Source organism: Diaporthe batatas (genome assembly GCF_019321695.1).
Source record: "Diaporthe batatas strain CRI 302-4 chromosome Unknown Contig00017, whole genome shotgun sequence".
In the NCBI taxonomy this organism is placed as follows: Eukaryota; Fungi; Ascomycota; class Sordariomycetes; order Diaporthales; family Diaporthaceae; genus Diaporthe; species Diaporthe batatas.
Window position 1 is genome coordinate 907262 of NW_025408564.1, and position 19957 is coordinate 927218.

The 19957-nt window shown below is 51.5% G+C and overlaps 7 protein-coding genes across 7 annotated transcripts; 5 read left to right on the forward strand and 2 right to left on the reverse strand.

The window, feature by feature from the left end:
* Positions 1–262: 262 nt before the first annotated feature.
* On the forward strand, positions 263–1909 carry KVR01_011983 (uncharacterized protein; the record flags this gene model as incomplete). Its single annotated transcript, XM_044783295.1, has 3 exons — positions 263–602; positions 710–1017; positions 1106–1909. 3 exons carry the CDS (start codon positions 263–265, stop codon positions 1907–1909), a joined length of 1452 nt encoding a protein of 483 aa, XP_044639064.1.
* Positions 1910–2701: 792 nt separating this feature from the next.
* Positions 2702–5911, forward strand: KVR01_012045 (uncharacterized protein). The gene is made up of 3 exons (XM_044785708.1): positions 2702–3601; positions 3659–4640; positions 4718–5911. The coding sequence occupies exons 1-3, from the start codon at positions 2977–2979 to the stop codon at positions 5862–5864; spliced, it is 2754 nt and encodes a 917-aa protein (XP_044639126.1). The 5' UTR covers positions 2702–2976; the 3' UTR covers positions 5865–5911.
* Positions 5912–7405: 1494 nt separating this feature from the next.
* KVR01_011952 (uncharacterized protein) lies at positions 7406–9472 on the forward strand (the record flags this gene model as incomplete). Its single annotated transcript, XM_044794014.1, has 4 exons — positions 7406–7466; positions 7543–7886; positions 7938–8755; positions 8935–9472. 4 exons carry the CDS (start codon positions 7406–7408, stop codon positions 9470–9472), a joined length of 1761 nt encoding a protein of 586 aa, XP_044639033.1.
* Positions 9473–10150: 678 nt separating this feature from the next.
* KVR01_012101 (uncharacterized protein) lies at positions 10151–11037 on the forward strand. The gene is made up of 2 exons (XM_044791682.1): positions 10151–10844; positions 10903–11037. Exons 1-2 carry the CDS (start codon positions 10240–10242, stop codon positions 11024–11026), a joined length of 729 nt encoding a protein of 242 aa, XP_044639182.1. The 5' UTR covers positions 10151–10239; the 3' UTR covers positions 11027–11037.
* A 2105-nt stretch (positions 11038–13142) lies between these two features.
* Positions 13143–15047, forward strand: KVR01_011898 (uncharacterized protein). The gene is made up of 3 exons (XM_044782339.1): positions 13143–13489; positions 13546–14418; positions 14478–15047. The coding sequence occupies exons 1-3, from the start codon at positions 13237–13239 to the stop codon at positions 14744–14746; spliced, it is 1395 nt and encodes a 464-aa protein (XP_044638979.1). The 5' UTR covers positions 13143–13236; the 3' UTR covers positions 14747–15047.
* Positions 15048–15109: 62 nt separating this feature from the next.
* KVR01_011996 (uncharacterized protein) lies at positions 15110–15823 on the reverse strand (the record flags this gene model as incomplete). The annotated part of the gene is made up of 2 exons (XM_044781899.1): positions 15110–15614; positions 15693–15823. The coding sequence occupies 2 exons, from the start codon at positions 15821–15823 to the stop codon at positions 15110–15112; spliced, it is 636 nt and encodes a 211-aa protein (XP_044639077.1).
* Positions 15824–17099: 1276 nt separating this feature from the next.
* Positions 17100–17810, reverse strand: KVR01_011854 (uncharacterized protein; the record flags this gene model as incomplete). The annotated part of the gene is made up of 2 exons (XM_044790617.1): positions 17100–17455; positions 17519–17810. 2 exons carry the CDS (start codon positions 17808–17810, stop codon positions 17100–17102), a joined length of 648 nt encoding a protein of 215 aa, XP_044638935.1.
* Between the last annotated feature and the right edge of the window lie 2147 nt (positions 17811–19957).

Consider the following 19957-nt stretch of genomic DNA (forward strand, 5'->3'; position numbering starts at 1 on the left):
ATCAAACTGTCGTAATCGCTTGTCCTCAACTTGGTGGTGGGAGGAGATAGTTAGTATCATGGCCAGCATTAGCTGCCTAGTCGCAGTTGTTGCGGTTTTAGCGACAATGCAAGACAAGCCGGCAGACCAATGGCACTTCTTCGTAAGGTCTTTCCGTCATCCCTTGAACTGGCACGCTAACTAACAAAATTTTCTGCTGCTTCTCTAGATCAGCTTAAACGCCACAATCGCTGTATTCATCACCGGGGCTAAATCGACTGCGATGCTTTCCGTGGCCGCGTGCATTGGACAGTCGAAATGGGCTTATTTCAGCGCTAAAGCCAGAAGGCTTGCCGATGTTGATATCATGGAGGCAGCGGCCCGCGGCCCCTTGGGCTCTATCATGATGCTGTCCAGAATCCCCTGGGGTGTGGCGACTCTGGGCGCTGTTGTCACGGTCTTGGCATTAGGGGTTGATACATTTGCACAGCAAGTTATCAGCACTGAGGCCGTACCCGAATGGGCTGACGATGGCACTGCTGCCTTCGGTCTGGCTCGAGATTACTTTGGGGGCGCCCTCGGAGCGCCTAGAAGCTGGAGCAGAAGCTATTGGACAACAGACCGTATGCCAAGCCATGTTTCCCATCTAGAACACAAGGTAGTGAGTGTATTGGAAACAACTGACCCGAAGCCTTTCATTCAAGCTTATACCGTCGATACTTCTACCTAGGTATGCAGGGCGCAATCCTCAAGGCCTTCTATGAGCTTGAAATTCCACCTTCATTCGGCTGCGGCACAAACTGTTCTTGGGACCAGAGCCACGTGTCCCTAGGCTTCAGCACAAGCTGCATTAACGTTACTAAAGCGACATATGCGACGATGAATTGCACGTCCAACGACCTGGGTGGTTCTAGAAATTGCACAATGACAACACCCGGTAACGTCACATTTGATACAACGATCCATCCGACCTTCTGGTCAACCGTCCTCGTTATAAAGGCCAAAGCTCTCTACAGCAATTTCCCGGAGATCTCTACTGTGTGTCTCACATGAATGGTAATTCTTTATAAAAGACTTTGGGTAAATCCTGCATGGAATCTAATGATTCTTTCTTCTTTCACTACAGCCATTCGAACGTTTACCGTCAAAATTTATCCGTCTAGCTGCATTTAGACAGCCAAGCGAGTATAGGTATAGCGACGGCACAGTCGAGCAAACTCTCGAATGTGATGTAGGGTTTGCGGCCTACAACTACACGAAAGCATCGTCCACCACAAACAAGTTCACCATTGAAAGCATGGAAACCATTCCACTTGATGATGGCTACCTCCATATAAATGGGAGCGAGCCGCTAGGTACATCATCTACTGATAGCCTTGAGCTTTTCAGTTACATTCTTTTTAACACGACAGGCCTCCCGGAGTTCCATGTCCGCACTTTGGATGTTGGCGCATTGGTCGATTATTTTGTCTCTCCGTCATTCAGCGGCACACTCGCCGACGGAGAGTGGGTGCCTGTATATCCAGCAGGCATCACTGAAGCCATCCGCGATCCGCACAAGAATGTCTCAGAGTTAATGGACTCGGTGGCTATCGCCATGACTGATCAGCTCCGTCTAAATAACAATGCGATCGCCCATGGTCTCGCCGAAAGGACGACCGTACTCGTCCGGGTTCAATGGGCCTGGCTGGCGCTGCCCTTCTTTGTCGTCCTGGCGTCCGGGTTGTTCCTAGTTGCCGCAATGGTCGAGAGCAGAAGCAAAAGCGAGGTCGGTCTATGGAAGTCAAGTGCCACCTCGCTGCTGTTCCATACAGTGTCTCCAGCTGAAGGGCAAATGAGGCCTGGTATTCCGGGACCTGAGCAACTCCACAAGATCGCCAAGTCAACGAAAGTAAGGCTCTCCAGTAACCGAGTTGATAGGTGCGGGTGACAAGCTTTAACAGGTGTCATGGAAACAATTGTTTGGTATTGAGGAAATACCGCAATGGCTTACTTGTCCAACGGAAAGGGACAGCGGTCACTCAACTGCGTCAAACTAGCTATTTTTGATGTTGGTCTAGAAATGCTTCAGACGCACAGATGGTTCGCAATAATCAACCCGTATTGCAGTGAATATCTGGATTCTCTCAAGTGCTTCCTCTGGATCACGCACCCCAATGAAAAGCCCCCGGTGCTTCACTACAACAATTTTCTCACTCAAGTTTAGTCACACCTTCTCAGCTACTTGCTCATGGCAGAACGTAGCCTCGATCTCCAAATACTATTTCCGGTGAAGCACTTGAACACAGTTTACCCCATGCCCGCAGGTGGCCTTCACGGCACTCGTGAGAGGTGAAACTTGGTTGACATTTGGCAGGGAGACAGCCTGGCCATGCTCCGACATCGGCCTCGATCGTCTCAGTGCTCTTTTGACGAGCACATCTTAAGTAGCCTAGCCGACCAATTATCTATCATTCGTAGTCAATTCACCAGTTTTACCCCGTGATGCATTTGGGATCGGCACACAAGCCTAATTCATCTATTAGATTGAGCCTTCAACAGCGTATTGGGCTTCTGTGGTCCAATAATGCCGTCGAATTTGTTACGGAACAGGTTGTCCGTGTCATGTAACGCAATCACTTCACGGCAACTTATCGAGATAAACTCCAGGGCTGGGAATCCGTCGGGTGATTTGGATAACCTTTTGCAGGAGCAAATTAGGTTTCACCAAATTCCGGGTCATCTTGGTCTCTCCAGGGTATTCAGTCGTGCCCGTTGACTCGGGACGCATGAGCCCCTCAGCCAGATCCACCCGCCAGAGGGGCTACCCCAGAAAGCCCGTCGATAGCGACCCACTAGCACCGACACGCCTCAATCTCGGACCCATTGTTTGTGATAAGCTCGGCACTCGGCGTGCACCCTGGCGGCTACGACCCTCCTCCGGGCCCTCGTCTCCCCCCACGGGCGTCCTCGACGGCTCCCGGGGCTGCATATTCGTCACCTCAGCACGCGGGAACAATGGAGCCAAGCACCGAACACGACTCCAAGCGACCGGCCCGGGACCTGGAGGGGGATGAGGTGGTCGTCGTGCACCAGGACCAGGACCAGCAGCAGCAGCAGCAGCATCACCATCATCATGCACTCAGCCCCCCGCACTCGAAGCGCCGCCGGGTGGCGGACAGCGTCCGGGTCCGCGCGGCACGGGCGTGCCAGCGCTGTCGACGGCTCAAGGAGAAGTGCGACGGACGACACCCGTGCCAGCGCTGCTCCCGGTCGGGGCGGAGCTGCGAGTTCACTCCCGTGGCCGCCGGCTTCACCGCCCCCGCGAGCTCGCTCCCGACCAAGCAGCGGGCCTCACATGCCCCCGCGGCCTCGGTCAGGTCCGTCGGGGAGAGCAGCAGCGGGGGCGGCGATGACAGCCGGTCCGAGGAGAGGGTCAAGTGCCTTGAGAGCCTGGTCCAGCACCTCTTGGGCAACGTGCCGATGGACCTGAGCAACCTCCGGCGCATGTCGGACAAGGTCAGGCAGAGGCCTGCCACCGCGAGCGAGGTTGGAGATGAGAGGCCCGAGCCTGAGTATCTCGATGACCTGGCCCTTGAGGACGAGAACTTCACGGTCAAGACGCTGTCTCAGAGCATAGCACGTAGGTGCCCACCATCTATCTCACCATCATCCAGGCTGATGACTGACTGGCTCTTAGACTATTCCGGCGAGTTCTCGCACTGGAACTTCTCCCAAAAGCTGCGTCGACGGCTGAGCCAGTGTCTGGACTCGGATATACCCATCTCATCCGCCAGACTGGACGCCCGCGATGCAAGAAACCTGCCCCATGCTGCCGGCCGCGGCGGTGGACCTGCGCCCAAGAAGGGCATGAAGATCCTCGAGTACTGGCGCGCGACCCAGCTCCAGTCGCACAAGTCCCTCGTGCAGAGCGTCATCAGCTGCCTGCCCCCGCGCGCCGTCGCCAACTTCCTCGTGCAGGTGTACTTCCGGCACGCGCAGGTCAACTGCTTCTACGTGGAGGAGTCGTGGCTGCGCAAGAAGCTCGAGTTCCTGTACGAGGCGCCCGGGCACGTCAACAGCGAGGACTCGGCGTGGGTGTGCTCGGTGCTCATGGTCCTGGCCATCGGGACACAGTTCGCACACATGGCTGCTGGCGCCCCCGAGGACAACCTGTCGGAACCCGATGTCCCGGACAGAGACGGGCAGAAAACCCCCAGTGGGCCTTCTGATACGGACTCGGATGTCGGCGTCACATTCTACCAGATGGCCTCGAAGCTCATCCCGGACATTATCACCATGGCATCGATGGAGAGCGTGCAGGCGTGTCTGCTCCTGGCGCACTACGCCCTACCACTCGACACACACGGACTGGCATATACGTATCTCGGCCTCGGGATCAAGATGGCTATCCAGAATGGCATGCACAGGAGATATGCCGGAAATGACCTGGATACATGGACCATCGAGACCCGCAACCGGTTGTGGTGGACGGCATACACCGTCGAGAGGCGTGTCAGTGTCCTGCACGGCCGGCCGGCTTCCATCTCCGCCACTGAGGTGGACGCTGAACTGCCCAAGGACCTGCACGAATTCCGGGCACACGACGAGGTGTCCAGGTATGCCAACATGTCTGCTCTGATAGACATGACGACCCGTCTGGGTGAGGTGGCCAACGCCATGTGAGTTCCCTGCCTGTCTGGCCCGAGGCGACTTCACACATGCGTCAACTGTTCGACATAGCTGACCAGGATCACAGCACACTCCTCCGGAGGTGTCCCAGAAACCTACAGCCGACCTACTTCGAACGCATAGTGGGGATATGCCAGGCCCTCCACACATGGTGGTCCACATTAAGCCCAGACGTGCAAAACCCAACCCCGTCCTCACCAAACTTCCGCTCAAATGCCCACCTCAAGCTCTGCCTATACCTAAACGACATCTTCGTCGGCCGCCCCTTCATCTTCTTCCAGACAAGCGGCGTCACCCCAGAGTCCGCAGCCTCCCCAGAACAGACCCGCCGCCCCACCGACACCAACCCCTCCTCGGCCTCGCCGTCCTCCCCAGCGCCCCCAAACACCTCCACCGCCGCCCCGGAGCGCCCGCGCAACCGCGCCGCCCTGGTCGAGCGCGCCGTCGAGGCCGCCATAAACACAATCGCCCTCCTCCGCACCCTGCACGAGACAACAGGCCTCGCGCGGTCAAGCTACACCGAGTTCAGCTCGTGCCGCGCCGCGCTGCTGGTGATGCTCGCGCAGTCCGTGGTGCTGGGCCCGGGCACCCCGCAGCCGCGGCTCAAGGCCGCGGTCGAGATGGGCATGCGGCTGATCCGGCGCATGGCGGCGGGCAACAACGTGTCCACGCAGAGCGAGGCGAGCATCATCGAGGCGCTCGAGATCGCCGTGCGGCGGCTGCACGCCATGCAGCAGGACGCGCGGGGCCCCGGGGCCGGGGGCGGGGGCGGGGCGGACGACAAGGGGCAGACGTTTGTGGAGATCAACGTCCGTGGGGAGATGGACCTGGGCAAGACCGGGTATGAGCGGTTCCGGGAGTGGGCTGCCATGTGGCCTGTCGGTGCTGCTGGCGGCCCGGGCGAGGCGCAGCAGCCGCAGGGCCAGCAGCAGCACCACCAGGCTCAGCAGCGGTCGGTGCCGGGGGATGATTCTCTCAGGGGCCTGAAGAGGGCGCACGAGATGGCCACTGTGCCTTCTCCTTATCCCGGGATGCCTTCTGGTCCGGGTGTGCTGGGGCCGCCGCCTGATCTCGAGGACAGTCCGGGATCTGCAAGGTGGATGGCGCTGATGGACAACGCGGGGATGAGGATGGACCCGCAGCTGGATGACTTGAGCCTCTTTGGTGGGTTCCCCGAGCTCGGGGGGCTGGATGCGTGGCCGGGACTTATATGAGTAGGGGATGATGATTCCAGACGAGCCTGTTCAGCTGCCACATGCCGTGAAAGCCAACCACGTGCCCATGATCATGATTGAGTGTAGCCAGTATGAATATCATGTCCACCAAAAGCGTTGCGAATCAGCCAGAGACACCAGTGACGTGGCTTTGAAGACATCGACTGTGTTTCCCTGACAATCCAGTGTAATCAGACCTGAACGAAGTACATAAATGCTGGTCGTTTACGCCCCACGGTCCCCGGTTCCGAGACGGCCGAGAAAGACCGGCCCGGTTATGGCAAACCGGCCAATAGTCGTGGACGGACTGCATGACACTGGCAGGCTGTGCGCAATTGATTAGACGCACAGGGAACAGAATAACTCACGATATCTTGTGCTTGACGTTATATCGGCAGGCAATCATGGCAAACAGCATCAGGATTTGACGTGTTCCACAAATGCACACCCCCGAGCCGTTTAGCATAGATAGACCTGCACACACCATTCGATGACGGCCGTCTGTCAACTGGGAAGCTTGAGCGTCGGCAAAACTGTGCAAACACTGGGCGATTCCCCGGAATGGATTGTGTCATGTAGAAGCAAGTACACAGTCCCATATCAGCATCATGGCGTCACTGTCCTTCAGCTATGTGATTCTTCGGGCTTCTTCGCCGATATTCAGCCGCAACCTCTGGGGATAGAAATGTTGCTGCCGACGACGAAAATGTTGCCCAGAGCTCAAACTCCATACTCGAGGGTACCCATGACTGTTATATGATTTTCTGACTCTACCATTTGCCATGACTAGATCCGTCTGTGTCTATTTCATTGTTGTTATTGGATTCATACATTGTTTTTTCTCTCTAAAACGAAAAGGTCTGTCCGCATGAACCAGCTCTGGGGCATTACGGCGTACACATTAGCATAATCGGGAAACTCACGACCATTGGTGACACCCGGCGTGAGCACTGTTTGGTCTCTTATTGTGCTTCGATTCCTTATCATACGTCAAGTTGTAGATAAAATTGGTCCTTTACTCAAGCTGCATAGAACTTCAACAGATTTTACCTGGTAGGACTAAACCCAAGTTGCTAACCTTAGCAACAGTGGACAGTTATTAGGTGGCCAAGAAGGTACCTTTCTACGGGACCCTTGTGGATCTATGCGCTGAATAATGCTATGGATTCGTTATGACAGTTGCGGTAGGTTTATAAGACACTGAGCATGCATGTTTGCAATGGCTGACTCTAGAAATTCCTATCCATCCTACTATAGACCTAGCTCTGAAAGCTGTAATACCGGGTTGTTGGTGCTTGAGAGGACCAACCAGCATAGCCGGTGACAGAACAACATGTAGATCGAACAAAAGTACCGGGGTACTCTGCTGACGCGATGAAACATACGGGAGGGGCGAGGGATCAGCCAAGGCACACGGTAGGAAACGGTCGGGGTAATCAACTTGCCGAGTGAGTTCTTAAAACATGCAGACGGCCACAAACAGAACACTGCTGCCTGCATTCGTTAATTCAACATCGGACTGCAGAAGCGACTTTCTAAAAATGGGACTGTACAATACACTACCCAGTGCAGTGCACGAGGTGGATGTCATCGTTGTTGGGGGTCAGTTGACCTGGATACCCGCTTGGACATCACCTTCATTGGGGGCTTTTGCTGACTCTTGTCTTTACGACAATAGGAGGCACTGCAGGCTGCATTGTTGCATCGAGGCTATCTGACGCGGCCCCCGACCTTTCAGTCTTGGTGGTTGAGGGCGGACCCAACAACCGCGACGTGGCAGAGATCATACACCCGGCTCTCTACCGAGCCAACTTTTCCCCCGATACCACGACAGCCCGTTTCATAGTGGGAAACGAGGAGGCACAGTTAGCAAACCGCCGCCCGCTGCTGGCTACAGGTTCTGTCCTCGGGGGAGGCTCATCTGTGAACGGACTCATATATGCTCGGCCCCAAGAGGATGATCTCAATTCCTGGAACACGGCTGGCTGGACAGCAGAAGAGCTTCTGCCTTTCCTTGCGAAAGTAGGTCGGATGATAGGCATAGATGTCGTTGATGCTGACTAGACAGTACAGTTTGAGACATACCACGGGCATGGAAATGATACCAGCCATGGCTTCAACGGCCCCGTCGACGTATCGAGTGGAAGGTACAGAGAAGAAACAGTCGGCACAGACTTCGAAGCTGCAGTCAAGAAGCTGGGTTACCACAGGGCAGCCGACGTCCAAGATCTAGTTACGAACGATGCTGTGTCAGTCTCACGCCGATATGTCTCCCCGGTCTCCGGCAAGAGACAGGATTCTGCGCATGCATTCCTCCACCCCCGGCTCGAAGACGGAAAACACCAAAACCTCCACGTCTTGGTCGCGTCTCAGGTACTTCGAATCCTCTTCGACGAGCACAATCAGGCTACGGGGATCGAGTACAGGCCAAACCCATCACTCCAGAAGGCCATCACTGGCAATGCTACGACTGAGACTGCCACGGCGAGAAAGCTGGTTGTGATCTCTGCTGGCTCCTTGGGCTCGCCATCTATCCTCGAAAGGTCGGGCGTTGGCAACTCTGAAATCTTGACGGGTCTGGGGATTGAGGTCAAGCAGCATCTCCCTGGAGTCGGTCATGATCTCCAAGACCACCATCTCGCGCAATGGACCTATCTTGCGAACATCTCACCACTGGACACATTTGATAGCATTGTGGATGGTCGCCGGGACTTGCAGCAGCTGCTTGCAACCGACGACCCTATCTTGAGCTGGAACGGTATCGACGCCTCCTCGAAGCTCCGACCGACGGACCAAGAGGTCAGCTCGCTCGGCTTGGAATTTCAAAATCTCTGGCGCAGAGACTTCAGCAGCCCCAACAAACCACTCGCCATCATGCTCGCAGTTGCAGGGTTCGTGAAACCAGCTTGATCTTGATACCCTGACTGTTCATCCAGACTGGCTGAAGCTTGGCAGTATCCTTGGGTCCCCCACGGCCTTCCCGGCATCGTCGTACTTTACTATCGGCAGCTTTGCTACATATACCTATTCTCGCGGTCATATTGTAAGCCAATTCACTCACCCCGTACAGACGAATTTCCACACTGGCTAACTCTGATCATAAGCATATCACCGGGCCAGGAATGGACGATCCCGTCAATGTGAGGGCAGGATATCTCAGCGACACTCAGGACTTTGACGTCAAGACCCAGATCTGGGCGTACAAGAAGCAGAGGGAAATTGCGCGGAACATGCCGTGCTTCGCCGGTGAGATAGCGTCCCAGCACCCGAATTTTCCGGCGTCTTCCAACGCGGCTGTTGTCGACAGCGGCGAAGGCCCGCTGCCAAAAATTATCATATACACCGCCGAGGACGACCAAGCTATCGAAGAATATGTGCGCCAGAACATCGGGACGGCGTATCACTCGCTCGGCACATGTAAGATGGCACCGTTGGCTCGGATGGGCGTGGTGGATGGCCATCTCAACGTACATGGCATGAAGCGGTTGAAGGTGGCAGACCTTAGCATTGCCCCGGAGAATGTATCGGGCAATACGAACAGCGCTGCCATGATGATTGGCGAGAAGGCGGCTGATATTATCATCAAGGAACTTGGGCTTGGCCACTAACTAGTCTTTTTACTTTTAAAAAAACGTGCACAGTCAACTCCTCTGATTGTGAAAACTGCTGGTCTGGTTTTGATACCCTAGGGTAGATTCTTTCAGTACATGGGAGTCAGGAACTCCTGATATTAGCCTGCCAGCCCTGGATAAGTCTATTTCGCTACTTTATACGCTAAACCTAGAAACTTCTGGTTATAATCTAAGAGAAGCTAGCATAAATATTAAGTCCACTACAATCCTCTACCCAATAGAACCAGCTAGAGAGACTATTAATATAGAACTAATGACATCGGCTATATTGCCCTACCTGTAATACACCAGTCTATCAAAACCTGACCCAACTATATAATTCATGCTACTTGGTTAAGCCCTACGGGCCACGGTTCCGAGACGGCTGAGGAAGACCGGCCCGGTTTTTAGCAAACCCGCCGAGGGCCGGGAATCGAGGATCCAACCCCGGAAAAGCTGCATATTTATCGCCGGTCTCCCCAATCCCCGCAATACGAAACTGATATGCTCGCCGAACTGCCGCGTCGATTCTCGTTCGCCGGTGCGCGCCTAGCTTTGACTAACCACGTCACAGTGACTATTGCTTACATACTTATAGGTATCTAGATGTTTAGGTATTCGAAATAGCAGGGCTTGCCGGGGTCATAGCTCTCCTTTCTTACCGCCAATGCGACAATTTTGTCTCTCGTATCAGCTATAACGTTCGAATGACCAGCCCTTGTTTTTGAAACCCCACCGCTCCGCATTGCAGACGCTCTCCCACCATGTCGATCCCAGCTACCAAGGACGTCGTCTTCGACGTAGTAGGCACCCTGGTCTCCTACGCCCGGCTCTGGGAGGCCATGGAGGAACGCCTCGGCGACAAGCTCAGGGCCGCGGGGATCAAGCCGGCGCTGCTGGGGGCGTGCTGGATCGAGGCCGCGGAGCGCGAGTACACGTACCTCTCCCTGTCGGGCCGGTACAAGCCCTTCTTCGAGGTGTTCGGCCAGCTCTTCTACCGCATGCTCTTCTTCGCCGGGGTGCAGGAGCCCAGGGCCTTCTGCGGCGAGGACGACGTGCGGTGGCTCGTCGGCGAGTGGCAGAAGCTGTACCTGCGGGAGGGCGCCAAGGAGTGCGTGCAGAGGCTGCGGGATGCGGGGTTCACGGTGTGGTGCTTCACGGCTGGGGATATTGCGCGCGTGGGCGGCTATTTCAGGGACGCCGGGGTGGATATGCCGTCTGAGAACCTGCTCAGTTGTGATACTGTGGGTGTTGCGAAGCCGGTTCCCGAGGCGTACCGGCCGCTGCTGGAGAGGTTGAGCAGGGACGGGAAGAAGCCTTGGTTTGCGGCTGCGCACATGTGGGATGTGAGCACGGCGAGAACGGTCGGGTACGTTTTCCTTTGCCAGTCTGTTGCCTGGTGTGACCAAGCTAACACGTTTATCCAGGTTTCATGGTGCGTATTGCACGGCCTTGGAGAGCGAGCCACTGTACAGTGTTTTTGGTGAGCTGGATGTTGTTGCACCCACACTGCCGGAGATGGCGGACAAGATTATTGCTGCAACTAAATGACTGGTTTCTGACTGGTTTCGTTTCTATTCTGTATACGTCCGAAGCCAAACGCGGCGACTTCGTGCAGCAAAGCTCAAAGACTCAAGTATTTTAAAAACATGCGATGCCGATAACAATGCTCAAGACTTGATGGCTTCTCAAGTGCGACAGTTTCCATATGTTCTATTGCTGAATCAATTCATACAGGCCATTTTGTCGCAGCATGCGTTAACGCTATGCCTCTTTGTATGGGCCTTGGCCCTGTATTCCACTCTGTGGCTTCACCTCATAGAAATAATCACCGAGGTCATCCCGGGGGAAATCCCACCTATTCGTTCTGGGGGTAAATGCAAAGTCAGGGGACTTGATCGAATTATCAGAATTGGCTCTCAGGTAAAAAATGGCTATGTTACAAGTTGTACAGTGGTGGAAAGAATATAGGCCGGCTATGTATAAGGAGCCAGCGTCCACACACCCAGTATATTAGTCTACACACCTAGCAATTTCTTTCTACACACTTAATACCTACTTTTCTTAATAACTCTCTTATAATTATAAATACTTTGTAAATTAATATTAAGTAACCTTATAATATAAGCTTTTTCTTTAATTTTTAATACTTTAAGTATAAACCTCTTTTAAACCCCTTTTAAACCCCTTTTAACACCCTTTTTAAAACCTTTTACCTTTACTTTCTAATATATATTTTAACACACCTTTTAACCCTCTAATATACCTTCTAGCACCCTTTTACCTTTAAGTACTAACTTTTTATTTAAATATTAACTCCTTATTTAAATATTCATTAAATATTAAAAGGTTAAAAAGTAAGAAAGTAAAGGTAAAAACTATATTCTTTTTAACTTTTTAATACTCTTTTTAACTTTCTAACCTTTTAAATTTCTAACCTTTTAATATTTAATTAATATTAAAATACTTAGTTAATATTGAAATAAAAACTTAATATTTAAAAGCTAGAAAGCTTAAAAAGAATTTTAAAAAGAGTGTTAAAAAAGGTTTAAAAAAGGCTTATACTTAAAGTATTAAAAATTTAAAGAATTCTAATTAGCTATATAAGTTAATATAAACTCTATATTTAAAACTAAGTATTATATATATTAACGGAAGATATTAAGTGTGTGGACTAATATATTAGGTGTATAAATACTAGCTTATATATAAAGAACGGAAATTCACGCACCTAGAATTAGAAGGCACGCACCTATCTACTAATTAAGAAGTATAAAATATAAGATATCTTTTATAAAAGGGCTAGTAAGGGTAAAAAGGGTGAACTTTAAAGTATAAAGTATAATAAAAGGTTATAAATAAAGCTAATAAGTATAACTTAAGTTTTTAAAGGACTAACTTATTCTATTTATAATTCTAAATTATAAAAAGGATTTATTTATTAAAGTTATAAAGACTTTAAGGTTCTATACTCTAATTGGCTAAATAGTAGGGAGGGTGCGCGCCTTCCAATTCTGGGTGCGCGAATTTCCGTTCTCTATGTATAAGGTCTAGGCATCCTGAAGTCCTGAGGTCTCCCAGACAACCGGAAGTCTGTTCTGCCAGCACTTTTGTTCTATTTTATTTTTGTTTCTTGTCCTACGCTAGATCTTAAGCGTTTATCACTGTATGAAGGGGCCGCATATGTTTTATATTTATGGGGACGAGAAACGAAACCGCCCATGCATCATTCGTTATTCCATTAAGCCGCAGCTGTTGCAAGACTTCCTTCTCGCTCTCTTCTTTCCTCGTTGACATCAGAACGGCCTCGCTGAGCGTCTTTCACTGTCGGATTGTAATGATGCTGATGTGGGAACCTTGGGGGACAGTACTACATAGTATGTTTGAATTCCATTCCACAAGGGTCATCGCTTCACTGGCAATCGTCGTCGAGGAACGAGATGGACAGGGCTACCCGGCCCGGCACTTGCCTGTCTCAGTCACTGCCTGACTCATCCGCGCGCAAACAGCCGGCATCTGGGTTGTCGAGAAAGAGTGGTCCACGTCCGATAAGCTCGTCGGCAGTCGCTGCTCATCCGGGTTCACACCGGCTCGATGTCGGCGGGTTCCGACGCAAACCCCTGGAAATCTCTTGGGCCCTATAACTTTACTGCAGCACAACAGTCCCGGGCTGCATCGGGACCAAGACGCCTCAAGCCGTCCCAATGAACGCGATCGTCACCGCTGCCTAGGCTCCTCTGATCTCCTTGCAAAAGACAAGCATGGCTCCTTCCCCACTTCCCGTGGCCAACTCCACAGATTCTTTCTGGAGGACGGAGCTCCACCCTCTCGACGACCACCGGAGCACCCCGGACCTCCCGGATGCAGTTGATATCGCGGTCGTTGGTGCTGGATATGCAGGTGCCTCAGTGGTGTACCACATCCTCCGACAGAGTAGAGAAAAGAGTGTTTCGCCGCCGTCGATAGTCATCCTCGAGGCACGGCAGGCATGCTCGGGTGCCACTGGCCGAAATGGTACCATATCGTCCTCATCCGTTTGGCGCCTGTGATAAGATACTGACTGTCCTCAGGCGGCCACCTTAAGCCTGACCCATACAACCGCCCAGCCTCCGTGGCCGTCTCCCACGGCTTCGAGGTAGCAGCGGAATGCGCCTCATTCGAGGCAGAGACGCTCGCCGCTCTAAAGACCGTCATCGAGGAGGAGCAGATAGACTGCGAATTCGTGTTGACGCGGGCCGTCGACGCGCTGATGACAGATGCCATCAACGATCGCATGAAGGCGGGCTTCGACCTTCTCCGCAAGGCTGGCCTGTCCGTCATGAAGGACGTCTCCTACGAGGGAGGCCCCGGCGCGGAGCAGCTCTCCGGCGTGAAGGGGGCCAAGGGGTGCGTCAGCTACTCGGCCGGCCACCTGTGGCCGTACAAGCTCATACTTGCCCTGTTGCAGAAGGCAGTGGATGCTGGTGTGAACCTTCAGACGCACACGCCTGTTACGGGGGTGTCGAAGGAGCCGGATGCGGAGGGGTACTACACGCTGACAACGAAAGAACGTGGCACTCTGAGAGCAAAGAAGGTGGTCTACGCCACGAACGGGTATACATCTTCGATCCTCCCAGAGTTTGAGAACAAGATTGTCCCTGTCAAGGGAATCTGCAGTCACGTCGTCCCCCGGAAAAAGCCCGCCCCCCACCTGCCAAACAGTTACATCATACGGTGGTCGCCGACCGAGTACGAGTATCTTATCCCACGGCTAGATGGGAGCATAGTTGTCGGTGGCGCCAGGGAGAGATATTACCACGACCTTCACAGCTGGTACAACACCGTTGAAGACGACAAATTGATCACGACGGGTGGCGCGCACCATCATTTCGACGACTACATGCAGAAGAACTTCAAGGGCTGGGAAGACTCGGGAGCATACACCCACAAGGTTTGGACAGGCAGTAAGTTTTCAATGGGGTCCACCATATCACATCGTTAATGCATTAACACCGTTCTCCAGTCATGGGGTACTCATCGGATGGGTGGCCTTTCGTCGGGCCTTTGCCGAGTCGACCAAAACAGCTAGTCATCGCTGGTTTTACGGGCCACGGCATGCCCCAGATATTCCTCGCCGCCAAGGCTGTTGCCAAAATGGCTCTGGACGACGTGGATTTCAAGAGCACCGGCGTGCCAAGGTTATACGAGCTGACGCAGGAGAGGCTGGACAGCAAACAGAACGTCATCCTCGAGAGCTGGGCAGCTTCCAAGCCGCCGGAGCCGAAGCTCTGAGTACATCTACCGGCCGGTTCTTTTCCAGGGGTACCTTCGTCTGGATTCTAGGCATGCCAGGGGCTTACCAGGACCTTGGTCCGTTCATCCGCCTATTCCGAACAAATGTGAGGCTCGGCAAAGGAAGGATGCTTGTAGACTTAAATCGCAGTCGAAGATTTTGATACACCGTAGATTATGAAGAACACCGGTTGTGGCACACAACTTGAAGAGTCGCGCTGAAGTCCTTGATGATATTTCTAGGAAGGGCCTGTATCTTGTGTCTGTTCAGGTGGCGTATTAACAAGTACAAGTGATCTCATTTGCAATAAGATCCGTTAACTAAGCAATGCCGCCACCAAGGGCCCGGTCGATTCAATCAAACTATAAGGTGCTCGAGAGAATGAAAGTCGATCCAAAAACAACCATACATGCGATTGGATAACCAAAGCTCCAGCCAACGCTCGTCGATGCCGCTGAAGTCTGACTGCCAGTATTCCCAGCCTGCGTCAGTCCAGAAGTCGGCCCGGCCGGCGCAGATGAAATCGTGGTCGTAAGCGTGCCCCCGCCACTGAGTCCACCGCCCCCATTTGTAGCTCCGAACCCTTTGAACCCTTCGTTGTCAGGGTTCGAGATCTGTCCACTCCCTTGTACGCTGCCAGTCGAGTCCCCGACCGAGGCTGAGGTGAAGTTCCTAAAGCCTGCCGATGACACAGCCCCGCCCGGATTTGTCACGTTGAAGGAGTTGCCCGCGACGACACTATTGCTCAGCCCCGCCGCTTCCAGCACGGACGCGGTGTCGAAGCCCACGCGGGCCTGGGCGCCTGACTGGAGTGCAGATAGCCCGGCCCGGGTCATTGAGCTGGTGTCGACTAGCACCTGGGTGTACCTGTGGCTGAGTGGATTCTGAGCTGGTGGGTTGGGCTGCGTGTAGGGGACCAGAGCACTTGTTTTCTTGGCGTTGGACAGGGTGAAGCCTCGGATGGTTCCGTTTGATACTGGTATGCTTGAGGCTGTTGTGGCCGGGGTAAGACCCGTCTGCACCCAGTGAAGGAAGGTGTGTGGGTTCTGATTCGAAGGTATGTCGAGGTCTACCATGATCACGGCGTACGACGTCCCATCGAGACGAGATTTGGTGGCCAGTGTCGGCGCGCTGGCCGTTGCTAGCAGTTTTTAGCATCTCATAGTCATTTGAAAGGTTGGACTGTATTACCTCCTTTGTCTACCATGACTCCATCCATCGCCGCCGTCTGACCATATACGACCATTAAATCAAAATTAGAGTTCGGCATGAACCCCTCAGGAGTTCGTCCAACGACCAATGTTGCTCCTGCCACCAGGGCGGTAAAAGAGGCTGGAAACATAACAGCAGGAATATTATGGGAGAATTACAAAGAGATAAGGGTGCCAGAGTAGAAAATGAATACCGAACGCCGGAAATCATCCATGATGTGAACTCGCAATGACTGAGAGCTTATAGGAGAGTACAGTCAGGCCATCTTATCGGTAATCAAGTTCCCGGTTGCTGAGCGCTCAAATATTCGTCATGCTCCCAAACAATGCGTAGAGGCTCCTGTCAGAAAGCGTCCACTCTTAAATGTGGGTTCCACGGGTGAGCTTTGGTTGGTTGGAACACTCGCGAACGACAGTGAGACACTCCCCAACTGCTTGCTCCACAATGTTTCGGGTGCGCTCCTGGCCATTCTTCGGGACGGGACTGATTCAAACATGCTTAGGTATGGGATTTAAATTTTGGGGGAGTGACTTTACCAGTCGATATCTGAGGAAGCACCCATAGGCCATAGGCCTTGTAGTGGTTCCACGTCATGATCACCATATCCCTAGCAACCAAGCCAAATGTTTTGGAACAAAGAAGTTTTGCATCACGCCGGGAACCAATGAGCATGTAGTCAATATCTTCGGAAAAGAACATGATCTGCGGACCGATGGGCCTTCGCAGTGAGGCCGATAGTGAAGAAGACTATAAGCTCGGGTAGTTGGCCACGAACCACACGAGACTGGGTTCCTAGAATGACACAATGCTGTCGCCCGCTCGGGAATCATGTGGTGCATTATTACATACACATATAAGTTACCAATAGCATCCATGAAAATCGAAGTAGACGAAGGATATGGCGACTTAACACAGACCTCAAGATTTGATATGCTGTATCCAGTTACATTTTCACAGAGCGTGACGTAGGACGGAAGATACTTCTGCATTGTGGGTTTCATTTATTATGTAGTGTTTGAATCATTTATGATGGCCCATGTCGAATGAGCCAGTGAATCTCGTCGTCACTCATGAGTGCACCAAAATGGCAACGCGCGAAGATGCAGCCCCGGATTAACGGTGTCCTCCGCATCGAATCTCTTATTCAGGGGCTGTGGGCGTGACAGTGGTCGTGGTGAGAGTGGCACAGTTCTGGCCAGTTTCATCAACAGTAAGCTGAGCAGCGCCGTCATGCCCGCTCTGGCACGCTCCACCCGTGGCAACCAGCTGGCTCGTGGCCTGGTTGAAGCTGACCAGCTCGATGCCGTTGGCGGCGCAGTCCTCGGCACGGAAGGTCGTACCGTTGAAGCCGACGCAGGCCTGGACACCGACCAGGTCGGGCCGGAAGCCGGCGGTGAATGACCGCTGCACGAGGAGCACGTCGGCTCCGTTGAGCGTAGACGGGGTTATTTGCCGGTCGGCAGCCTCGTTGACGCAAGCCGCATCGACGATTTCACCTGGGAGAGAATGTCAGCGATCGTCCACGGCGTCGTTCGGCGCATAGACAGGGGACAGCTCACCGTTGTTGCGGAAGGTGAGGCACTCGTTTCCAGGGACACCTCCGTCTTCCTTGAACACCAGCGTGGACGCTCCCCTCTGGACAGCTCCAGCAGCCGCCGTGTTCCCTCCTGCGGCGGATCCAGTCGCGGCCCCAGTCGCGGCCCCGGCGGCAGCTCCTCCTGCGGCTCCTGCACCGACGGCAGCGCCAGCTCCCTTTCCCTTTCGGCCCTTGCCACGACCCCTTTGACGGGGTTGCAGGCTTGCTGCAGAAGCACTGGCGACCAAGATTGTGATGACGAAAGCGAACCTCATTTTCGTTGATGGAAGTTGAAAAAAAGGATTAAAATTGCTGAAAGAGAGGGTGTGAAGTTTGGTAGCGAGAGAATTGAAACTTGGAATATTACAAACGAATCCAACGACCGGCGATAGAGATAGAATAGAGACCTTCAACGGAAATGTGCTCGTGATCGTCCGGTAGAAACACATGAAAGCAGATCCTTCTCAGCCGAAGTTTATATGCTCTAATGGGGTTCCAAGTGCCATCCAACCTTGAAGCCATCGCCAAGCCGCCGCCTGAAGACTAGCAGGTTTGACATTGCCGCCGCAGGGGTCTGTGTGACAGCCGCAGGGGATGAGACGAGACGAGTCATCGTGAACACCTACCTACCCTGCCTTGGCCACTCCCTTTTAAGAAGACGAGGAGTGCGCTCCAGGCGCGCCAGCGGCCAGTCCGCGCAAAGCAGACAAGCTCATTCGAGCGATGTTTTAAGGTTATTTCGAAGCGAAAGGGGGTGGGCGTGGGAGCCTCAGGGGTTTCGGCGTCTCATGACCCTGCGCTGTTCCAGAAGTCGGTCTCATTCGTCTCAACTGGGACTAAAATGGGCCTCGGGACCCCGGGCTATCCCCACACTGATGGGCAAACGGGGGTTTGCCGATCTTCCTGCTGCTGCGGCTCAAAAGCGAGCGCCTGAATTAAGCTTCCTGTGCCGGTTTGATGCCCGTTGAGCCTCGTTCACGCCCATTGCTCCTACGAGTGATTTCCCACCAACTGCGTCGATCTCCCAGGGATCGCTTGATGTGATCTCCAATATTGGAGGGTGACCTTCCCGGGACTCATGCATGCATCACCTAGCTTCTTGCGGACCACTTGTCACTGCAGTGCTCAAAACCACCACTGCAGTTAAGTAAGCCAGCCAAGCACCCCCTGTTGCTTCGCACAGGCCATTGGAGGTCTGACTTCAAGTCGATGCACTTTTATCCTGCCGTGCGGGAAACGCAAATCTTTCGACGGCGCCGTTTAGAATAATTAGGCAGATGAACGTGCCCGAAAGAAAGTATGCGAAGAATCTGATATAGCTGGATGACATGGAAAAGCAGTTGTCCCGTCGCGTTCTCACAAGCAATGGGAATTTACCTCCCATCCAGGGCTTCAACCACATTATATTTTTTATTCAACTATATATTTATCTATTTATTATCTTCTTAGCTTTTAAACTATTTATTAACTTATACTTTAAATATAAAGTTAATAATTATTTAATATATACTTGTAAACTTATCTATATATAATAGACCTATTAGAGGGAGGGGGGTTTTCTAATATAAATAAAATATAATACCTATATATTATTAAAAGGCTTTTATAAGTATTTTATAATACTGAAATTATTTCGTTTTGTATAAATTATATGACACTTTTTAGTTTGATATGCTGTTAAGCTCTAATATACTATTAGAGGCCTGATATGCTATTAGGGGCCTAATATATAGATAAAAAAAGGGGTTTAATTCCTGTTGGAATTAAGTTTTTTTTTCTTTTTCATCCCTAATCTAACTATTTATTAGCTAATTCTTAGCTTAATTATTAATTTATATTAAGTCTATAGAGCTATGAAGTTAAGGAAATATAGAAATCTTATTTCCTTATTAACTTATAAAATTTAAAACTAGTAGATTTAGAATTTCTAATATATACTAATATAATATTAAAATTTAATATATAATTAACCTCTTGATAGATTTTACCTATAATAGTATTTTGTTAACCTTTTATTAGTATTGAGTTATAATGTTTAGATTTTATTTAAATGTTGATTTTTAATATGATTGTATGCCTATGTTAGGGACCCCCCCTCCCCTCGGTAGGGAGTTACTAACTTCCTTTATAAAGCTCCTTCTTCTACTATATTCTTTATATATTATATAGAAGTAAATAAATCCTTAATAATAAAGTAATATATTTAAAAAAGAAAGATTTAATTCTTAAATATTTAAACTTTTACTTTCTTTATATAATATTTATTTAATATATAATAAATAAATTTTACTTAACTTTTTAAAAAAGTTTTAATTTTTTTATAAAATTTATATAAAAAGGTTTTTTTAAATAAGTTTACTATTATAATATTATTATTCTATTAATTATATGTTTAAAATAAAGATTATACTAACTTATTTAA

Excerpts from the sequence above, each read along its gene's own strand:
- KVR01_012101 (XM_044791682.1), top strand. The coding sequence starts at position 10,240 with ATGTCGATCCCAGCTACCAAGGACGTCGTCTTCGACGTAGTAGGCACC. Across the intron at positions 10,845-10,902 it reads AGCACGGCGAGAACGGTCGG|GTTTCATGGTGCGTATTGCA; the intron begins GTACGTTTTCCT and ends ACGTTTATCCAG.
- KVR01_012045 (XM_044785708.1), top strand. The coding sequence starts at position 2,977 with ATGGAGCCAAGCACCGAACACGACTCCAAGCGACCGGCCCGGGACCTG. Across the intron at positions 3,602-3,658 it reads GCTGTCTCAGAGCATAGCAC|ACTATTCCGGCGAGTTCTCG; the intron begins GTAGGTGCCCAC and ends ACTGGCTCTTAG. Across the intron at positions 4,641-4,717 it reads GGTGAGGTGGCCAACGCCAT|CACACTCCTCCGGAGGTGTC; the intron begins GTGAGTTCCCTG and ends CCAGGATCACAG.
- KVR01_011898 (XM_044782339.1), top strand. The coding sequence starts at position 13,237 with ATGGCTCCTTCCCCACTTCCCGTGGCCAACTCCACAGATTCTTTCTGG. Across the intron at positions 13,490-13,545 it reads GGGTGCCACTGGCCGAAATG|GCGGCCACCTTAAGCCTGAC; the intron begins GTACCATATCGT and ends GACTGTCCTCAG. Across the intron at positions 14,419-14,477 it reads CCACAAGGTTTGGACAGGCA|TCATGGGGTACTCATCGGAT; the intron begins GTAAGTTTTCAA and ends ACCGTTCTCCAG.